The 23,490-nt window shown below is 29.1% G+C and overlaps 1 protein-coding gene across 3 annotated transcripts in view; it reads right to left on the bottom strand.

Annotated features, from left to right (window-relative positions):
- Positions 1 to 2,299: 2,299 nt before the first annotated feature.
- The window catches only part of LOC127291229 (uncharacterized), a 247,834-nt gene continuing 226,643 nt past the window's right edge, over positions 2,300 to 23,490 (bottom strand). The window contains exons 17-18 of one of the 3 annotated variants that reach the window (XM_051320210.1): positions 14,676 to 14,833; positions 3,495 to 3,637 (exon numbers count right to left, since the gene is read on the bottom strand). In XM_051320210.1, coding sequence (XP_051176167.1) covers positions 3,628 to 3,637; positions 14,676 to 14,833 — 168 coding nt within the window. In that variant the 3' untranslated portion in view covers positions 3,495 to 3,627. Of the gene's footprint in view, positions 3,638 to 14,641; positions 14,834 to 23,490 lie in introns of all 3 variants that reach the window. The other 2 variants (XM_051320211.1, XM_051320209.1) reach the window with 2 other exon arrangements.

Below are 23,490 nucleotides of genomic sequence, written 5' to 3'. Positions count from 1 at the left end.
CCGCGATTATGTGTCATAGTAACACCAAATGGACACACTCACTATCTACCGTTATGCTGGGGTTAAGAAATAATATTCTGGATTCGGGGGCTTCGCCGGCCGAATATCTGTATGGAACTACCCTCAGAATACCGGGTGAATTTATACTTCCAGAGGATTTCTCTGCCGACCGTCAAATTTTCCTCGAAGAATTTAGAGAACATATGAGAGTGGTTAAACCAGTGCCCGTAGCACATAAACACAAAAGAAAAATTTTTTTCTATAAAGATATATTTAAATGTTCACAAGTATTTGTCAAAGTAGGCACAATTAAAAAAGCACTCGAATGTCCTTACTCTGGTTCACATAAAATTATTAAACGTACCTCGGACAGAGTTTTTGAAGTCGAAATTAACGGCAAAAATAAACAAATTTCTATCGAAAATTTAAAACCCGCCTTTTTTGCGGACAATAATGATTTGAACGTAGAGCAATCGAGCGATGCACAGACAAATTTATCTTCGACTAAGCAAAATAATGCTACACCAAAGACGTCGAAAGAGAATGAAAATGTGAACGTGAGACCAGTGCTACGCACTTATGTTAATAAAAAAAGGTCTCTTAAAAATTAAAATTATAATTGTTAAAAAAATTTTTTTTTATAACATTAGATAAGAGTAAATTGAAAGACTGATATGACTGCGATATTTTTTTTCTTTAACAAATTCTGCGATATCTCTTTTTATTATTTTTTTAAAATTTTATTTATTTATTTATATTTTTGAAATATTTATACAGATAATATTAAGACTTACCATGGTACTAAATAGTCGATCGACGTCGTAATTTAATCCTTGTATATGTAGATTTATAGTAACACTGACACTTATTACCCTTTTCGATATTTTTTATTTAAAAAAAAAAGAAATCAACTGCGATCTCACAAAATTAAATTTTCACTCTTTGTTTTCACTTTTGTTTTATTAAATTTTTTAAAATATTTTTTTTTTTTAAATGTTAATAATTAAATTAGTATTCCTCAAAAAATTTTCTTTTTAAACTGATGGTTATCACTTAGGGGGGAGTACTGTGGGGATCGTAGTATGATAAGTGTGAGTCCAGAGCGTTTCTCTCTTGCGTTGAGAGAGATGGACTACGACGACTTTTCTCTCACACAACGAGTGAGAGAGAAGATGCGCGTGCGTTTACCCGCGTCGTATAATTTTGTACAGTTGCGTCTGGAACCACGACATGAGTGTCACGTAATTTTATCTTTCAAATAAATACTATTTTAATGATCAACAATTATTTAATTTAACCTTTTTACAATTGTGGAACGCGTGTTAGTGGTGATTCCCTTCTACATAACTTTTAAATAAAAACATTATAAATATTATTTTACCACGAATCCCACAAGATTCCCACAGAATCGCTTCGATTTACAAAAGTTATTGGGTCAACAACATTTTGTGTCTACAGACAGAAAGACACTTTCGCCGGATCATGATTTTTCGATTCAGGGCACCTAAAAACGTGAAGATTTTATAAAAATAGAAAAAGTAAATTTTCGACCAATTATAATACTTTCTCATGTGATGAGAATGTAATGATATGTAAAATGTGTGCATCTTAAATTTATCTACATAAATTAGAAAAGTTTAAGATAATTTGTAAAAACATTTAAAATTGGGCTTTTTTTAGATATCTAATTAAAAAATTAACATATTCTCTTTGTCGAGGTGTCATTTTCTTCAGAATTTTATTAGCTTTTATAAAATAAAAAGAAAAAATTTTAGTTTTTATATTTTTGAAGATTTAAACCGTTTAATAGTCATCGAAAAAGCAGAGGTCGCATAATTTCCGACGGTAGTGTAAATCATCATAATTTCTCTCTTACGCCACCAGTTAGTTATCACACTATCTCGTAAACATAAGCAAACTCATACATAAACATGAACAAACAAAAATATATTATATGTATTTATTTAATTTAATATAAATAATGTAACAAATGTATAAAAATATATTACTAAAATAATAGTTCATAAACAAGGTGTTCATTTCATGACCATTTACGTTCCTCATCATGATACCCTTATATTCAAGATTAAAAAAAGGATTATAACTAAAATAGCCATCAATTATATAAATATTGGTAAAATGAAGACAAGAATTAGTTAAAATTTCTATATAAGAAAAAGTTATTTCAAAAAATACAAAAAACGATTGTTTCAAAAAATCCAAAAAAAATTATTTAATTTACACAAAATTAAACAGGATATGGGAATTGGTAAATATAATAAGATAAAATACCTACAAATTTGGGTTAAAAATGTACAAATATGATATATTTTCTTTATTAATACATAGTCCTCAATTCATTATTCACCGTATGAAATGATTGAAGTAAATTATCTCAGGAGTTTCTTACATTTTCCCAAACATATTAATTGTCCGAATATAGCACTCTTTTGATTAAGAAGAAAAAAATTCTGGATCTTAGTATCTCTATATGTATAATGCTGATAGAATTATTAAATCATTAACAATTACATAATCTCCTTTTCTTTTGTATTAAGAGAAGTTTAGCAGAAAAATATATGGCTCAAATAGACTTAGTGTGTCATTCTAGGGCTAAACTTAAAACAATATTTTGACACTTAAACTGGAGCCTATTTATTTTACATTAAACAGTAGCATAAGATAACTTAAAAATACATCTTCACTTAAATTTTACTTGGTAATTACTCGGATCGAGTGAATGTACATGCATGCTCAATTTATCGTACTCATCACATGTCTTTTTAGTTGAGTGCACAATTTCTAAGAAGAATGTCATGCAACTGATTTATGAAAAAACTATCTTCTTGTTAAATTTTTCAAATTTAAATTTAAAAATCAAATTTAATCCACATTATTGAAGTTGTTAAATAAACACAAGTTTAAAAAAAGTACAGAAAAATTTTAACTTCACTTGATGAGTAATAGCTTAAAATATATAACACTGACACGTGGCGAATAGGAAGCTGTGAGCAATGCTTATTTACAACTTGCTTTACCGGAAAGCTACTCGGTAACAATGTGAAGCGAAAGTTTAAAACTCTCACTCTTGAGCGAGTCTATGCGGTTAACCACAATTTGTAGTTGATTATTTATTTTTGGGATTTCCATAGTCGACGTAAACGCGGACGACTTCACCACTGTATTTTCTCTGACTGGGCATAAAGTAAAAATCTGGCTGCGGTGGAAGCACAGACTGGGAGCTAGAATGTACTTGGTTGGGATGCTTAAATCGTTGCATATTACGACGGTCCTGAGTGTAATAACCCTGAGATTGAGGACCTGAAGAGGAAGCGATTCCTGTGGAATGTCTGTAACCTGGTGCCCTAGGAAGACTATAAGTAGCTCTAGGACCTGGAACCATCGTTCCAATATTATTACGAGAATGTTGCTGTTCTAGGTGTTGAAACTTATGTTGATGCTGAATTTGATCATCTAACAAGATTCCATTAGAGGGACCAATCATTTCCCTAGGACGAGGAAGACTTGACACGGGAGGAGGATGTGCCTTTTCTTCAGTTTCAAAGGCCTCAAAAGCAAAGTTAGTATTTGCACCTGTTGAATAGTCTCTCCATGCGTTCTTTGCAATCAGTCGGTCCTGAAACAATAACGAAGATGTAAAAGTATTCATTTATTTTATCTATTTATTTTATTTATTTATCATTGAGTTAATTTAATAACTAAAAATCTTACGAATATATATTTTCAAATTTATTTAGTCTAAAAACAACGAATCATGCAGGTGGCATATTCTTTTTTTTAGTTTCAGCAATTTAATACAATATTGATAAGAAAAGGCAGTTAATAATGAATTGCCTTACAAGGGGATGGCACGGGATGTTTTTAACATTTTTCTTTTAATTTTATCTAGTAGGGTCATACTTATAAAAAAAAATTTTTCACAAAATGCTAAAACGCACTAGACTAAACAACGGAGAAAATCGCATTTGAAGGTTCGCAGATTTTTACGTTCTTCATGCACTTAGTGCATATATATAATTTAATTATTTATAAAAACATTAAAAAAGTATCTGTGTCAAAATGGAACTATTAAATTGAAGAGAAGTAACCGTTGCACTAAGAGCATAAAAAACGTGAAAATCTGCGAATCTTTAATTCGATTTTCTCCGTTGTTTTAGCGCCTTAGTATTTTGTGAAAAAAGTTTTTTTATATGACCGTACTAGATAGCATAAAATTTTTTTTTCAAATAAACATCCCGTGTCCTTCCCTTATTAGATAGATTAGTTTTGCTCAAGTTTTTAGGTATTTGACACTTGGAATTTTTTTCAGTGATTAGCTATACATTTTGGTGCTAGCTATCTTAAAATTTAATATCAGTGCGTTAGCTTTAGTTATTTGTAGTTGAGGATACATTGACGTGATAGATTAAGTTCCTAAATCAATCTCCTTTCCTCAAAAATCTAATGTTTTTAAAACTCCCTTCTTTGCGCTTCACTTTCTAGTCTATTTTTTTAATTTTATTGGCCATTAGGGGGACCAGGTAAATTTTGATATAATAGTGGGGAGCGAAATTTTAAGACCAAGCTTTTGCAAATCTCTTTGCAAATCACTCAATAAATAATTTTAAGATACTTAATTTTAAAGGGACTTTCTGGTTCCCTTTTCCTGAGAAAAAAAACACGTTTTAAAACTTTTGTAGTAAGAAAAGTATTAAATAAATTGCAAAAATTCTTTTTGCACATTACATAGAAAAAATTAAAAAATTTTTTTTGAGTGTATTTAATTCAATTTCTTAGCTGTAAGTGGCGTCTTCTAAAAGGTGCCTTTTTTTTGGTGTACGGGATTCTGGACAACTTGTAATATATAATTTCAAATTACAAACGCGAATCTCTTAAATTAGGTTTATTTCAGACAATAAACCTAAAACAAATTTTTTAGTTGAACATATTCATATGAACATTTTTCTCAAAAATTCGAAAAACGTCATGTTTTTGGGGCAATTTACCCCCGTATAAAAAAGCAGAGAGTAGAAATATGAAGTTGCAAAGGTTTATCCTCTAGCTTTTTAACTAAGGAATTGAATGGTTTTTGGATTTTTAAAATCGGTTTAGTAGATTTCGAGAAAATCCGTGCAGCAGTTTGAAAAATGTGTTTTCAAAGAAAACCCGTTCAGTTTTCATAACATAATACACTGAGCCAGGACTATCAAACAATTTTGTATCACAACTTTGATTTTTTTACATATTTTTTTTAACGTAATTTTATGATACTAAGAAACATTTTCAAGCAAAAAAAATCAATTTTTTTGGAATTCTAAACCAAAATGTCCCCTTAAGAGGTGAAACTCGTGTAAATGCACGTTTTTTCAGGAATTTAAAAAAAAACTGGTAAAGTTTATTCAATTAAAATTAATTTAATTTAATTAAAATTAAAAAATATTTTGCGCCTTGCAGCCTACAGGTCACAAATATCAACTAAATTCGAAATTCAAAATTTTTGCCTTTATAATACGCAAATACGCTTTGCATGACGAAGAGAAAACTAAAAAAATTGTTTTTGAAAATCTGGGACCATTTTGAAAAAATCACTTTTTTAAATAAACAATGTTCAAAAACAATTGTTAAAAAAAATTTTTTTTAATGGAGCTCGTTATACAATAGCCAGTAACATAAAAAATATTTATGGTAAGTTTGATTAAAATTGGTTAAAAATTGGATGAGCTACATTCCACGGCGCGCGAAAAAACACGTTTCGAGAAGAACGCGTTTAAAGTTTTCGATACATAAAAATAGTGTTTTAACTATTCCCTTAAAGACGATATGTATTCGAAAATAAATATTGCACTAAAACTAAGATTTACTATCACTTGCTTATGGTGCTTGCTAATGACAATTAATAAAATTACATTGATAAGAAACAAGAAGAATACAGAGATCTCCCTATTGAAAAAACACGTATAATTATAATAATACGTATAAATATACGTATAATCTATATTTTATAATATTTAGGTATATATTAATAAAAAAAAATATATTCCATATTTATATATTCCTAAATATTAAAAATTATAAATAAATAAAATGATTTTATCACTCGGTCGATATTAAATAAAAAACATGAAGATAACGATCACTCCGAGTCAAGGCAAACAAAAGAAAACAAAACTATTTCTTTTTACGTTTCAGCAAAATTACGTTTCAAATTCAATGATAAATATTACCAACAAACTTATGGCACCCCTATGGGTTCCTCTATATCAGGTTTATTTGCTGACATTGTCATGGAGGACCTTGAAACTTCATGCATAATAAAATTATCTTTCAAACCATTTTTCTTTTTTAGATACGTTGATGATATAATCACTTGCATTCCAAATGATAAAATTCATGAGATGGTACATATTTTTAATAGTTATGATGAAAGATTGCAATTTACGTTTGAAACTTCAATTAATAACTCTATAAATTTCCTGGATGTTCTTATTATTAAAGATAATAATAAATTAATTACTAACTGGTATAAAAAACCTACATTCTCTGGACGAACTATTAACTATGAATCCAAACATCCTTTTTCTCAAAAAATTGCCATAATATACAACCTCGTTGACAGAGCTATAAAGTTGTCGAATAAAAAATTTCACCCACAAAACATTGAATTTATTACAAAAACATTAATTAATAACAATTATCCTTTGGATTTTATTAATAAGCACGTTAAAAAACGTATTTGTTTTATAGAATCTAATTTACGAAATAAAAAAACTGATATTTATAAGATAGTTCCAAAAGTCTTTTTGCCTTATGTTCCTTTTTTATTTGAAAAAACATCTAAAAATCTTAATAATTATAATGTAATTGCGTCCCAACTAATAACAATAATATGAGTCATGAACTCATTATTAAAGGGAAAGATAAAAATAAAAAATCTGAGAACACTAATACTATTTACAAAATTAATTGCAAAAATTGCTCTGCTTCTTATGTTGGCCAGTCAAAAAGGATGGTTGGTGTTCGTATTAATGAACATAGAATATCCAAGAATAATGTTATTGCTTCTCACAAAAATTCATTTAACCATGATTTCGAATGGGACAACTACCAAATACTTGATAGAGAAATTGATTACAACAAACGTTTGATATCCGAGATGATTCATATTAATTTGCAAAAGAAACCAATTAACAAAATGGAAGACACACAAAATCTCAATAATAGTTACATTTATTTCCTCAACGATAAGAAGTCTGTTTAGCCACCTGTTTCAGTGTGCACTGACAGTTCTCTTACTTGTATATATATAGTTGTATTTTTGTTTACTGACGGTCCGTTGACCCCCTCATTATATAATTGTCAAGCCACGTGCTTCTACTCAGTGTTTAGATAGACTGCCTATCGTACAGACGTCTATTCCTCTCCAATTATTTCATCTTCAAATGAATTACTTGAAGAAAATTTTCTTTTTTATTGGTAAAAACCTTTTTACTGTACTTTTTAAATTATATATGTAAAATTTTAATTATTTGTTAATAAAAATCTTGTAGTTTCTGAAGAGGGCAGCGGTGCTGCTGAAACGTAAAAAGAAATAGTTTTGTTTTCTTTTGTTTGCCTTGACTCGGAGTGATCGTTATCTTCATGTTTTTTATTAAAAATTATATATACGTATAATTCTTATTTCAAATTCGTATGTCTTATTATACGTGTTTTTTTCAATAAGGCTCGTTCTCATTAACTACTATCCGCGAAAAAATTCAAGGCCCCTGAAAAATGATAAACTTTCACTTTGAATAATCCTTTTAAAAAAATTGCTAGAAAAAAACGGAAACAATATTTGGAAAGCTTAGAATCTCACAAGCTTGTATACTTCAGGCCGTTTCTCCAAAAAAATTTTTCTTTCTGACAGTCGCAAAAATAGATCAAAATGCACCCTATTTTTTGTTACTTTAGAAATTACCTGACTTTGCATGACACATTTATATGAAAATCTTCATTGAAAAAATTTGAAAATAGTATCATTTATTCATTAAATCCTTCGGAATAAAGCCATTTTTGAATTTTTAAAACATATTAATTATCATTGTTTTTATTGTAAAAAAAAGACAGTGTTATCTCTCGATGTACTGGGCCGATTTTAATGAATCAAATTTCTGTGCATAAATATTAAACTTAACAATTAATTCAATTTGTTGGAAAAAGTGTAATTATTGTTCTTTTCGCGATTTTGGTCATTTTTGTAGACAGGTTTTTTTTCTAGAAACAGGTGAAAAAGGGTAGTGGTAGGCTAAATTTTCGTGAATAGAACTATTAAACCTGCCATAAAAAAGATTCTTTGCCTGGACTCAGAATTTTTTTCACGAAATATTATCAGTGCTGTATATATGTTGTGATTAAGGGCCCAAAAATAATAATTCGTATGTTATTTATAAATGACATTTATTTTTTAATAATAATTATTATAATAAATACAAAGAATAATTAATGTTAATAAATTTTTTATAACAATTAATACTTAAAGTTTATTACTGTACCAATTAAAAATATTTTTATAGTTATTTATATATTTTATATTTATTTTATATTAAATATTTTAACCATATAAAATTTTTACTTATGTCACGTCACCGTAACTTTTACATTCATAATTATAAGAATTCTTTTAATCAGTACCGAATTGTATGTCTCTGCGACAAACACCCGTGTTTTTGTTACGCATCGAAATACTTTTCTCTTAAATGTTCAATTTCCGCCCTTTTGTTGCGCAACTAAACATCTTTCTTTTATATATAAAAGACCCTTGCGTTTTGTATCCTTCTACGTCTATATACTGTATTTCTAAAACATATAAATAGAAGCGAGAAATCTTTTATGACACTAGAAGAGCTCACACCACAGTAGAAAACCATAAACGCTCTTGTACAGCTGCGAATAACCGTAGTCGTGCTCTTTCTATCTTGTATTAGAATGATTTTCACCCCCCCCCCCGTTTTTACGTTCAACTGAGAGAGAAGGACTCAACTTGGCTTCCAAAATAAGGGTGAAAAATATATAGTACGACTAATAAAATTTATCTATTCTCTTACGAAAACTCAGTATAAAAGGACTACATTTTCATGGAGAGATCAGTTCTCAAATCATCTTCATACGTATAACATCAACCTCATTCTTGGTACCAGTCGACGTCTTCTAGTTCAAATTTATAATTCTCTTATACGAAAGTGAAAATCAAGTGTCAAAACCCTCTACATTAAACGAGGATAATTACTTCTTATTACATTGGGCAATTATCTACTCTTCCTTTATTTGGAAGAGACTCATTATTGGGAGATTCATCACGCCTAATAGAACTCCGGACCTGCGGTTATACCTGGGCCCGTCAACCTTCCGGACGTCATAAACTCACGTTGGTACCAGCTCCTTTCCTGTGACAACAAAGGACACAGCAGTGGTCCTTTTTCTTTCAACACACCTACTACTGAATTTTAAGGTAAGTGTTTTATATTCTCACTCCTAACTTTTCTAAACTTGTCGTATATCCGTAGTAACCCTTTCATTCCTTATTTCAGTTGAATGCTGAACTCGAGATTCCCTCTCTCTCATAAGAACGAATTGTTGTGACTAAAAATACTTGTCTAAATAAATTGTAACCTAATTATAAAATTAATCACTATTCTATTTCTTTCCTGTACCCTTAGTTCAGAGCCTTCTGCTCTGTAAATGAAACAGGAATTCACTGAATCACCGAGCGGCCATAAATAAAATAAAATATTATTTCGTTAGTTATTTCTCTATTTAAGAAGTAACACTTATTTAAATAACTTGAATTGATAAATATTTTATATCTATTACATATATTATATTTATTTATAATTCAATGAAAACACACAAAATTACTTGATTTAACTCCCAAAATCAGTCAAAAGGAAAGAAATTGATGATGATTTACGAAAAATTTTCGAAAATATTAATTTTCGTAAAATTTTCGGAAAAATTGCAGTATAACCAGTTTGAGAAAATTTTCGAAAAAAATCCTTTTATAAGGGATATTGAAAGAAATATTATTTTTATTTATGAAAAAATCGAGAAAAAGAGTTCATTTTCAAAAAAAGTCCAATTGAAAAGTTCAAGTTACTTTCAAAATTTACAAAAAGTACATAATACTATTGACATAAAGAAATACAAACTTTTTATATATCGTTTGGATCACTACTTTCATCCGAAGAATAATCTTCATTCAATGATATAATAAACAGTTCAATTTCTCGTTTAATACGATTGCCTGCAAGTTTATAGGTATTTTCTACTTCCTCAATATGTCGAACTGAATTTTCCGAAAGTGTTGGTGGCACCCAGTTCATGACACTTTTACACAGTTCATGCACGTCATTAATTTTAAAAGTTTTATTATTTACTGCAACCTGTTGCTTAACATAAGCACATATAAGCTCAATAGCATTAAATTCACAGTGTGCTACAGGCTGCCACAGAAGTTTCACTTCTTCACCTCTAATTTCTTTTGTTAATTTTTCAAGCAAATAACATTTCGGATATCCGAATGGTTTGCTTATATGCAGGAGATTTACTTTAGTTTTTTTTTTTTTTTTGCTTAGGGACTATTGGGAAATCTGTATACAGATACCTTGGCTTCCGCATGCCAAGGTTATGTGGGGTTGGTAAAAAAAAGGAAAACACTAAACAAAATAAGCTGGCGAACTACTACCAGCCCCGACACACTAAAAACCCGTCAACCCTTCTTGGGAGCCCTTCTATCTACCTTCGGTACTGTCGTGAAGACTTTTGTCTTCGAGGTTGGCGCTCCAACTCTGTCGAAAAGCGACTTCGTCCATTCCTGCGGACATCCTGCCAATCAATTATTTTTTGTTTTTGCCAGGAAGATGTTGAATTGCGTTTTTCTGGATCCAGCATTGTATGGTAGGGCGCTCTGTCGATAACGACAGCTGAATTTAATGGTAATTTATATAAAACTTCTCTAAACTATTCTTAAAAATGTTCCGCATTCATATCTCATCATGATAATCTTGGCTTCCTGTTTTCCCGATGAAGCATTTCATAGAGCCATCCAGGAATCTGTCCTTGCTTCCAATATGAAGGATTATCACTCTTTTTCCAGCACCAGAAGAACAAACAAAACCCCCTCTATATCCGTTAATTAGTTGAACTCCAGAGCGATAATGATCGTAACTGCTTCTGTCTCTTTCCATAATTTTTTCCACCCAACCATATTGTAAATGATGATTTGCTCCACACCACGTTTCATCCGTATAGAAAATATGAAAACCATTTTTTCTATACTGTTCTATCATGCGAAGAAATTCAGCTCTTTCCCCGGATGTTAAGGCACTTTCCATTAGAATAGAACGATTCTGTAATTTTCTGTAGCTAAAATTCATAGTTTTTAATAATTTTCGCAGTGTAAACTCACTTATATCAGGAAGGTCAGGAACGTTTGCTTTTAAATCACTCAATAACTTTGACACTGTTGGGTATTCTTTATTTATATACGTATCAAAAATTTTACGTCTCACAATTCCTTGCAAATGTTCGTCAAACTCAATAGCTTTTCTGCCAGCCTTAAAATTGAAAGGATCTTCTACTTCACCACAATTTAGTTTTTCCTCTTGCGTTATTCGTTTCACACTTCTTTCACAAATTTTTAAGCATTCGGCTGTCCTACGAACAACGTGTTTTACATTTATTGGTTCTTTTTGTTTTTTCTCTCTCTGAAAAAAATGTCTAACACTGCAAATAATTTTTTTTTACATTTTTTGAAAATGGTTGCCTTTTAACAGAATCATCACAATCAATACAATACTCAGATTGAGTATCAGAAATTTCTGACATGTCACTTTCTTAGAAATTATTATTAATATTATTACAGAGACTGTCATTATTTAAAAGAGCACTATTCCCTTCACTATTTTCGTGATTTAAAAAAGCACTACTCAGTTCAATGTTTTCAAAAATTTAGATTGTCGAATTGAGCATTATCAATATTTATATCTATTTCCATAAGATCATTAAAATGATTAGAGTTCAAGTCATTAAAATTTGTGTCTTCTTTTAACAATTGAAAATGTCCATTTTCTGTTTGTCCAGTAAACAATAAATTAATTGTTCGACTAAGTACCGCATTATCATTTCTTAAAGGTATGGTAAGTTGATTATTTGCATCGATTTTCTTTAACGCTTACAATATTAACATTGTATAAATAAGATGCAGCAATACATTCAACTTCGGTTTCAAATGTACCATTACGTCTCATATATTCCGCATAATGTCTACGATTTCTTATTTCTAAGACACTTTCAACTAACTGATAAATTTAATTATCGGGTAATCATTCCCAACACTATTCCAATTCTCTATAATAAAATTCACAATCTCTTTGCGTATTTCGGCGTGTTCTTTTCTTCCAAGTTCTGTTAAAAAACATTTAAATAAGCAATCACCACGACGGCCGCAATCAACGATTGTATAATTTTTTTCTTCCATCACGATCATTTTTAAAAAAAATCAAAACTTCAAAACTGTAGAAATGAAAACTCGAAAATCTATAATACGTCTGCACTTTACCGAGTTTCAGTTTGCACTGACTCTTTCAAGTGTCAAATAGTGAAAATTGCTTATTTTAAGTAGTAAATTTACAAATTTTCTTTCCAATAATTTTATAATTTTATGATTTAATAACCTTAAACTAACTGTAATAATCGTTAAAACATATTTGGGAGCTAGGAATTACAGCGAGGGTCTGCGCTAATGGGCATATCTTTATCAGAAGCTTTTACAACATAATTTTACAAATTTCCTAACCTTGCTATTACTTAAAAACGAGCAAATATACAAAAATATGACAATAGTAAATAAATACAATTTGAACGTGGACATGAAAATGCAAAAACAACAATTTGTCTTTCAAAGTAGCACGTAATATTAGGGAAATAATAAAATTTCCGCCTCATGCTGGCATTACCGTTTAATATTACTATAATAGTAATTTAAAATCTCTTGTGGAAGGATTTTTTTTCCAAAAACTATTCACGAATATTTTCTGTAAATCATGTGACATCGGAAAAAAATATAATAATTTTTATAGAAAATATTCATTAATTCATGTTATTTAAATAAATAAAAATTTTATATGGTTAAAATATTTAATATAAAATATACAAATAAATATAAAAATATTTTTAATTGGTAGTGTAATAAACTTTAATTATTAATTGTTATAAAAAATTTGATTAACAATAATTATTGTTTGTATTTATTATAATAATTATTATTAAAAAATAAATGTCATTTATAAATAACATACGAATTATTATTTTTGGGCCCTTAATCACAACATATATATAGCACTGGTAATATTTCGTGAAAAAAATTCTGAGTCCAGGCAAAGGATCTTTTTTATGGCAGGTTTAATAGTTCTATTCACGAAAATTTAGCCTACCACTACCCTTTTTCACCTGTTCCTAGAAAAAAAACCTGTCTACAAAAATGACCAAAATCGCGAATTAACGATAATTACACTTTTTCCAACAAATTGAATTAATTGTTGGGGTTAATATTTATGCACAGAAATTTGATTCATTAAAATCGGCCCAGTAGATCGAGAGATAACACTGTTTTCTTTTTTTTTACAATAAAAACAATGATAATTAATATTTTTAAAAATTCAAAAATGGCTTTATTCCGAAGGATTTAATGAATAAATGATACTATTTTCAAATTTTTTCAATGAAGATTTTCATATAAATGTGTCATGCAAAGTCAGGTAATTTCTAAAGTAACAAAAAATAGGGTGCATTTTGATCTATTTTTGCGTCTGTCGAAAAGAAAATTTTTTTTGGAGAAACAGCCTGAAGTATACAAGCTTGTAAGATTCTAAGCATTCCAAATATTGTTTCCGTTTTTTCCTAGCAATTTTTTTTAAAGGATTTTTCAAAGTGAAAGTCTATCATTTATCAGGGGCCTTGGTAGCATCCGAAGTACTAAACTTATGTATACTATAGACATTCATACATCTAATTATAGATTAGTAATGTAGGATCATATTTTACAAATAGTAAACTAATTTTTAAAAGCAAAAAAAAATTGTAAAAAAAATTTTTTTTATAATTTTTTCTCCTTTCTTAAACATAATTAAAAAATATAATGGATTACATTTTTCATATAACATTATAATGAATTTTTCTTACAACTACTTTTTTAAAATTGGCAGGAAAAATTCATTCAGTAATTTTTTGCTGATTCATTTAAAAATTGGTATTCAGCTCTAGCATAACATTTGTTAGGGGAATAGGTAGAGGGTTTTTTATCAAATACATTTTATTGTTATAAATAATTTTTTGTGTAATAATTGAGGGTCCTGATCAAATAACTTGACCGAAACTCGGGCGAAAGCTCTGTCAAGTATCAGTATCATCCTCTGGGAGTGTGCCATTAAAGTGTTCGTCCAAGTGTCTGTCAAGTTATTTGATGGGGACCTTCAATTAAAATTTTAATTAAAATCTGTGTCATTTTTAAGAAATGTTTTGTAGATTAGGTGACCCGGCAGTCGAAATGGAAAAGAAAGAACTAGTAAATTAATCGATAAGGTCAAGAGAGACAAGCAGGAAATACCTTTAAAAATAACATGAGCAAAATAAGGGTCTACCACTTTTGGGAGGGCCGGTGCGTATTAGGCGAATCATGTTGATGATGATGCCAAAGCTGTTGATGATGGTCATTTTGAGGATGATACCGCGTTGTGCTTGAGCGATGGATCGGGTTGACCGAAGCGGGAGAAGAGACCAATGGCAGCGAATACACCCTCTACACCATGGCAGTCACAAAGAGCGCGAATCATGCAACAAGCAAAGCACAAAAAAAAATATTCAAAGACTCTACTGAAAAGCTATTATCTTTTTTATTTTCATAATTTAAAAATGAAAAGATGATTAAATGCAGAAGAAACTTTGAGAAGAAAATGAATTTTACTTTAGAAAGAAGAAACAAGTTATATAGAGCTACGTACTTACAATAACAATTTTTTCCGTTCTGCTATTATATATTAAAATATAGGAAAAATTTTAATTAAGAAATAAACGTTAGAATAGATTAGTGCAACAGAATATTTTAAACATTGTTTATAAGTTTACAGCCATAACATATGAGACATTTTACGTGTAATGTCCTGAGATAAAAAATTGATTTCTCGAAATAAAGTGAAACTTGGGGAAATTTTGTCCTACCTGATAGTAAAATATCCCCAAAAAATTTATTTATTTATTTAATAATAAACGGGACTGGTCCTTTTGTACAAAGTACTCTTACAATCTAAGTAGTTAACTTCATAACTCTTAATACATAGATTCAACCTATAACTAAAAACTAGGTAAGCCGTTCACCCCTATTGAAAATCCCCACATGGGAAACCACATCGGATCATATGTAAAATCCCATTCCCACATTGGAAACCACATGGGATCCTATGTAAAATCCCATTCCCATATTGGAAACCACATGGGATCCCATATAAATCTTCATGGGAAATTGAGACAGGAATTGGCATAGGAAAATATCAAAAAAAAGTTCCTCATTTCCCATGTCATTTCCTATGTTAAATCCCACGTCAAATATCATGTTAAATACCATGTTAAATACTAATTGAGATCCTTTATCATTTTTTTGAAAAATTTTCCCATGTCAAACCCCACGTCATTTCCCAAGTAAAAACCTTTATTATTTTTTTGAAAAATTTTCCCATGTCATTTCCCATATCATTTCCCATGTGAAATCCTTTATCATTTTTTTGAAAAATTTTCCAATGTCAAATCCTCTTTCGCCCTATCGAAAATCTCCACATGGGAAAGCATATGGGAAACCATATGGGAATCCACAGAGGAAATGGAATACGATAAAGGATTTCACATGGGAAATGACATGGGGTTTGACGTGGAAATTGACATAGGAAAATTTTTCGAAAAAATAATAAAAGATTTCACATGGGAAATGACATGGGAAATGACATAGGAAATGACATTGGAAAATTTTTCGAAAAAATGATAAAAGATTTCACATGGGAAATGACATGGGAAAATTTTTCAAAAAAATGATAAAGGATTTCACATGGGAAATGATATGGGAAATGACATGGGAAAATTTTTCAAAAAAATGATAAAGGTTTTTACTTAGGAAATGACGTGGGGTTTGACATGGGAAAATTTTTCAAAAAAATGATAAAGGATCTCAATTAGTATTTAACATGGTATTTAACATGATATTTGACGTGGGATTTGACATAGGAAATGACATGGGAAGTAAGGAACCTTTTTTTGATATTTTCCTATGCCAATTCCTGTCCCAATTTCCCATGAGGATTTATATGGGATCCCATGTGGTTTCCCAAATGGGAATGGGATTTTACATAGGATCCCATGTGGTTTCCCATGTGGGGATTTTCAATGGGGACTATATTGTATTAAGTACAATTCTTTTTAGAGCTAACTTAAATCTGATCGAATTACTATCAAACAAGTCCAATTCCTCTGCTATCATAAAAAATTTGTTATATACACTACCGTCCGAAATTGTGCGAACTCTGCTTTTTCAACAACTATAAAACTGTTCAAATCTTCAAAAACATTTATAAACTAAAATTGTTTCCTCTTTATTTTATTAAAGTTAATAAAATTCTGAAAGAAATGACACCTTGACAAAGAGAATATGTTAATTTTTCAATTAGATATCTAAGAAAAACCCAATTTTCAATGTTTTTACTATTTTTTTTATTTCTCTGGCAAAAACTAATATTTTTAAACGTTCTTAGGCTCATGTAATTCAAATTATATAAAACAATGCATGTACACATTCTTCCCTAGCGTATGCAAACCGTGAAAGTTGGCTCATAAAATGTCAAAAAATTTAAATTTAATTCTACAATAAAATATAATGTTTAAAAATCAAGTAAATATATCATTCTAAACTTCTTTGATTTATGTAAGTAAATTTAAGATTTATACATTTTACTGATCATTTTTTGTCATATAAATATTAATCACAATTTTTTGACATTTTATGAGCCAACTTTCACGGTTTGCATACGCTAGGGAAGAATGTGTACATGAATTGTTTTATATAATTTGAATTGCATAACAAAATACGATTTCAATGAGCCTAAGAACGTTTAAAAATATTAATTTTTGCCAGAGAAATAAAAAAAATAGTAAAAACATTGAAAATTGGGTTTTTCTTAGATATCTAATTGAAAAATTAACATATTCTCTTTGTCAAGGTGTCATTTCTTTCAGAATTTTATTAACTTTAATAAAATAAACAGGAAAAAATTTTAGTTTTAATATTTTTGAAGATTTGAACAGTTTTATAGTTGTTGAAAAAGCAGAGTTCGCACAATTTCGGACGGTAGTGTATGATAGCAGAGGAATTGGACTTGTTTGATAGTAATTCGATTAGATTTAAGTTAGCTCTAAAAAGAATTGTACTTAATACAATATAGTCCCTATTGAAAATCCCCACATGGGAAACCACATTTTTTTATTTTTTTTTGCTAATGGTAAATCTTTTGTTCTCTACTTATCCTATCAATTAAAGAATTATTACCATAGTTAGTTCTATGAAAAGATGCAGAAAATAATGTATAATGCCTTGTAATTTTCCTAGGCACTGAGAGATTTACCATTAGCAAAAGTGAAGGACAATAGATAGCTCCATTCATTAACTTATAGAGAAATGCCATATCATTATACAAGAATCTAGAGGTCAGCAAAGGGACTCCCATGACAGTACGTAATTCGTTGTAATCATGAGCGCGTATGTCAGAAGGCATGTTAAGGAGTCAATGTTTGCGATCCTAGACAAAGATTCATCCAATTTTGCATTGATGTCATTAAAGTTCTGTGTCATGGTTTCAAAATTTTGAGACACTTTATTTGTTAAATATTATTATGAATATTTGACTTTTTTGAAATTTTGGGGCAGATAGAGGGGGGGTGAATTTTATTAGTTTTCCCTGACACCGCCTACTATTTAAATTTTTTCTGTCTATTAATGCAATAAAAAAATTTTGGCAGGTATGTTTTTTGAAGGTTTTTTTATGATCTTTCCAATGGTGAATTTCATTTTTCAAAATTTTTGAATTTTGACCTTTATTTTCTGTAACTAAACATAAATTTTTCTATTTTCACTAAAATCGGTGCGTTTTTTTTAAATAAATAATTGCAAACGAAAGCTGAGGTTTTTTCCGATCTGTATATAAATTTTCAGAATGCCGATTTTTTTTGTTTTCGAGATATTAAATGTCAAAGAATTTATGTCGGCGCACGCGGCGAGGCGGTCGACTTATACCGGGCCGTGGTAGCTGTTAACACTGGCGCGCGCGGACATAACGATGGCTGGGTGTAAAAACATAATACATCGAATTGGCGTTAAGAAACATGATACGTCGGATTAGCGTTGGAAAACATGACATATCGTCGTTTGATTTGAAGAACATGACACGTCGGAAACGAAATTTTTCTTTTCAAATTTCTGTTAGAACCACTGACCGCGAAATTTAAAATGGTTTGCTATATAATACATTTTTTAAGAATATATGATGATATTAAAATAATAGAAGTAAAATCTTGCACTATATTCATATAATTTTGAATATTTTACATGAAGTTCATTTTAGATCAACGGGATTACAATACTGTATTTAAATAATCGTCTGTATTATTAATTACTTTTACAGCTGTATGATAACGTCATGGGTGTCAAATCCTCCAGGAAATGAATAATTAGAGGATTTACTAGAAAAAATATACCTAAGTTAATTTAATTTATTTAGTAATTGTGTTTTAAAAAATATACTTTACTTACTCTCCATGATTGACTCTTTAAACAAATATTTAAACAACACCAATTGTAATAGAATATTTACAATATAAATATTTATAATAAAATAGAATTATTTATAAAATCACAGATTTTATCAATCTAAATATAAACTTTATAAAAAGCTATTTAACCTAATTTTTCTTTAAACTGACATATTATGAAGCAAAATCATTTGTTTCATAAAACAGTTTCAAAGATTTGACACATTTTAAATTTCACGGTCAGTGGTACCAACAGAAATTTGAAAAGAAAAATTTCGTTTTCGACGTGTCATGTTCTTCAAATCAAACGACGATGTATCATGTTTTCCAACGCTAATCCGACGTATCATGTTTCGATGTATCATGTTGCTACACCCAGCCATCGATAAATTCTTTGACATTTAATATCTCGAAAACAAAAAAAAATCGGCATTCTGAAAATTTATATACAAATCGGAAAAAACCTCAGCTTTCGTTTGCAATTATTCATTTTAAAAAAAAGGAACCGATTTTAGTAAAAATAGAAAAATTTATGTTTAGTTATAGAAAATCAAGGTAAAAATTCAAAAATTTTGAAAAATGAAATTCACTATTGGAAATATCATGAAAAAACTTTCAAAAAATATACCTGCCAAAATTTTTTTATTACATTAATAGACAGAAAAAATTTAAATAGTACGCGGTGTCAGGAAAAACTGAGAAAATTGACCCCCTCTATCTCCCTCAAAATTTCAAAAAAATCAAAAATTTTTGAGGATATTTTACTATCAGGTAGGACAACAATTTCCTCAAGTTTCAGTTTATTTCGAGAAATCATTTTTTTTACTCAGGACATTACACGTAAAATGCCTCATATTCAGCATCAACATTAATTTCCTTACATATTGAAAATATCTTAAATTTTGTCTAAGATGGAACTCCTAACCTCTAAATTGAAAGATACACTGATCAGGACTAACATTAGGTAAATAAATTCGTTTATAATATGGATCATTTGTACCTCATAAATTGTCTACACAATTCTTTTAGAACTGTACATTCTTTCTATTTTGTAAAAAAGTTAGGTATTTCCCTATTAAAAATCCCTGTACAAGATCTTGTACAAGAAAATGTACATGTTCAGCAGCTGAACTTGTACCTGTTCTGGTGAGAACATTTACAAGAAAATGTACAATGCACCAGAATTCGGAACAAGTTCATGTATCAGAGCTTGTGCAAGATCTTACACAAGATCTTCTACAAGAAAATATATTTAATATTTGTATACAAGAAAATGTACATGTTCTTATACAAGTTCATTTAAAAAAAAATTTGAGATCTTAATAATTTAGAATCATTAAAACTCTATATTAATGCATGCTAAAAATTATTGCGCAACTGTAAAGTCCTAAGAAAACTACTGCGCAGCCTTCAGAGTTTTTAATTTTTATTAAACGATGACATAAATGAACCTGTACAGTGGGATTAGACTAACTTTAACCCAAAAGTATTGGCCCATCTCGGCTCTCTTCAGATATTAATTCCACATTATTTTCTGAGTAATTTGAACATAAGATAAAAAAATTGGTATAGGTGTTTTCCAATAAACACGATTTTTGTGTATTTTTAAATTTTTATAGTACATTTTTCACTTTGAAGCATAAATTCTTTCTGAAGTTGGCGAGTATTGAATTTAGAAATGTCAATTAAAATTCAATGTTTGTTAATAATATTGTATAAAGGTGATTCTCCACGAAGTGTACAATTCCATGTCCCTTGTGATTTTGAAGAAATAAATTGAACATATTGTAATGAATCCAACGTGAAAAAGTAACTTTAGTGTTTACAAACAAAAGCCTATAACCACTTTAATATATAAAATTAAATATTCTTTTTAAAATGCTATGATTAATCAGTCCAACCGTCATGGGGAAGCCTGTTCCCAGTATCATTTACGAGACAAAAACGAGGACAAAAATAAATATTTTTAGCAATATACAATAATACAAATAATCACTGGTATCAGTTTTTTATTGTCAGAAAAACTCGTTTATTCAAAAAATTTATGATCACTGCTTATATACCAATCTAATGGCACCTCTACTGCGAGAAACAGTGATCTTCGTTCTCCCTGTGGCGTTGAGCAAACTAAAGTCCAGAGCTGAGCCATCAGTGCAGCGCGGAAACATTTGAAAAATTTGATTTTATTAGTTATTTTATTTTATTAATTTAATAAATAATTATTAATAACATGTCATACTTAATAATTAGTTAATTAATTTTTTTCAACGAAAATTTGCCAACAAAAATTTGTGGCCAAAAAAACTATTACGATAAAGAAAATAATTTTTTTGTCAAATTTTCGTAATAAAAAAAAACTTTTTCAAGATAATTATTTGTGGCCTAAAAAAAATATCACGATGATGATAATTATAATTAACAAAAAAATTACTCGTAGCACAAAAAAAATTTCACCATAAGAAAATATTTTTTTTTTAATTTTCTTTGTAAAAAAATTATTGGCAGCTCAAAAAAAATATCACGATGAGAAAATAATTTTTTGTAAAATTTTCTCTGTAAATAAATTAATTAACCAAATAACTCAATTATTAGTTAATTAATTTTTTGAACTACGAAAATTTAACAAAAAAATTATTCGAAGTACAAAACAAAATGTCACGATGAGAAAATAATTTTCTTTTCAAATTTTCTACGTACAAATATTATTTGTGGCCAAAAAAGAATATTACGATGAGAAATATTTTTTTTACTAATATTCTTTGTAAAAAAATTAATTAACTAAAAGAAAAATAATAAAGAAAATAATTTTTTGGCAAATTTTCTCTGCAAATAAATTAATTAACTAAATAATGTAATTATTAGTTAATTAATATTTTTACTACGAAAATATAACAAAAAAATTATTTGTAGCACAAAACAATATCAAGATAAGAAAATTATTTTTTTTGGATAAAATTTCTCTGTAAAAAAAATTAATTAACTAAATAAATTAATAATTAGTTAATTAATTTTTTTAACTACGAAAATTTGCTAAAAAATTATTTTCTTTATCGTAATATTTTTTTTGGAAAATTTTCGTTTTAAAAAAATTAATTAACTAATTATTAAGTAAGACATGTTATTAATAATCATTTATTAAATTAATTATTTGTCATATCTAAAATAAAATAAAATGACTAATAAAATCAAATTTTTCAAATGTTTCCGCGCTGCGCTGATGGCTCAGCTCTGGACTTTAGTTCGCTTAACGCCACAGGGAGAGCGAAGATAACTGTTTCTCGCAGTTGAGGTGCCATTAGATTGGTATATAAGCAGTGATTAAATATTTTTTTTTTTTTTTGGTTTCAATAATACTGTGATGACCATTTTTTTATTTTAATTTAATTATTAAAAATAAAATATTAATAATAGTAACTATTAAAAAATAATAAAAATAAAAAAAAATTTTAAATAATTGATAAAGGTAGAATTTATTTACATACATTCTCGGACTCCTCGGATCAAATAACATCAAAATATGTCAGAAAATCGCAATCCGAAATTTTTGAGTCAAACAATACTTTATATTCAGTGGTGGAAGCAGTAATTACTATAAAGCATAGTAAATGACACGTTTATTACTTATTTTAAGAAAATTTAAATCAAGGACAACACTTTATTAGCTTCGCATATGTTTCAAAAATGTCTGATGGTGGCAACTGGGTTGTGATCTCTGAAATTTTTAGGACATTTATAATTCAATAATTAATATTATGCATATTGGTTTAAGGCTGCATTCCCGTGGCAGCGTTTGCGTTGCGTTTCGTTATTACAAAACGCAGTTACACCGGCACACAAAAAAAAAATTTCGAGTGCGAAGACCGCCACATGGTAGGTTCTCTTCCTTAAGATGTATCTAAAGAGAAAATCCTAGTCCGACCTCGAGTTTGGTTCTTGTTTCATTTTTACAGGCCTGGTGGGGGGGGGGTGTAGTTTGAGAAATTAACATATATGGGAATTTAATTTCTTTTATCAACTGAAAGTGAATGTTTGCTTATTCTAACTGTAGATTTTGATTCAGTGGCTCTAATTGCATGAAAATTTAATAAATACACAAATTTAAAAATGGCGGACCTAAAATGGTAGATTTTTTGAAAAATTTGCTTGGATTTCCTTGAAACTTGTTACTAGGGGGTTTTTCGGGTCGCTGATTACGAATTTGATGTTAGTTTTTTGAAATTCAAAATGGCGGATCCAATATGGCTGAAAATTTTCGAAAAATTGTTTGGTTTTTGTCAAAAATTGTTATTTTGGGCTGTTTAGGTTGCTGAATATGATTTTAATGTCAACTTTAATACATTAAAAATAGCGTATTTGAAATGCCGAGTTACGGTCGACTTATTTCGAATTTAATTTGAATTTGTTTAAAACATTAAGACTTATTAAAAAGACTTCTTTTGAAATGGGCCGAATTTGCGATTTTCGTTTCATAGTTTAAATTAGCAAAGTAGTAGGTGCGAAATTTTTTTAATCTTAACTTATGTTGCTTAGAATTCAATAGCGACCACAGCATTTTTAAATTTTGTGTCTTGAATACCTGACCCTCTTGGATTCAAACGACCTCCGGAGAGG

Source organism: Leptopilina boulardi, unplaced genomic scaffold (assembly GCF_019393585.1).
Source record: "Leptopilina boulardi isolate dan_hultmark-lab unplaced genomic scaffold, ZJU_Lbou_2.1 LbouV2_13, whole genome shotgun sequence".
Lineage (NCBI taxonomy): Eukaryota > Metazoa > Arthropoda > Insecta > Hymenoptera > Figitidae > Leptopilina > Leptopilina boulardi.
This window is presented reverse-complemented; position numbering and strand designations above follow the sequence as displayed.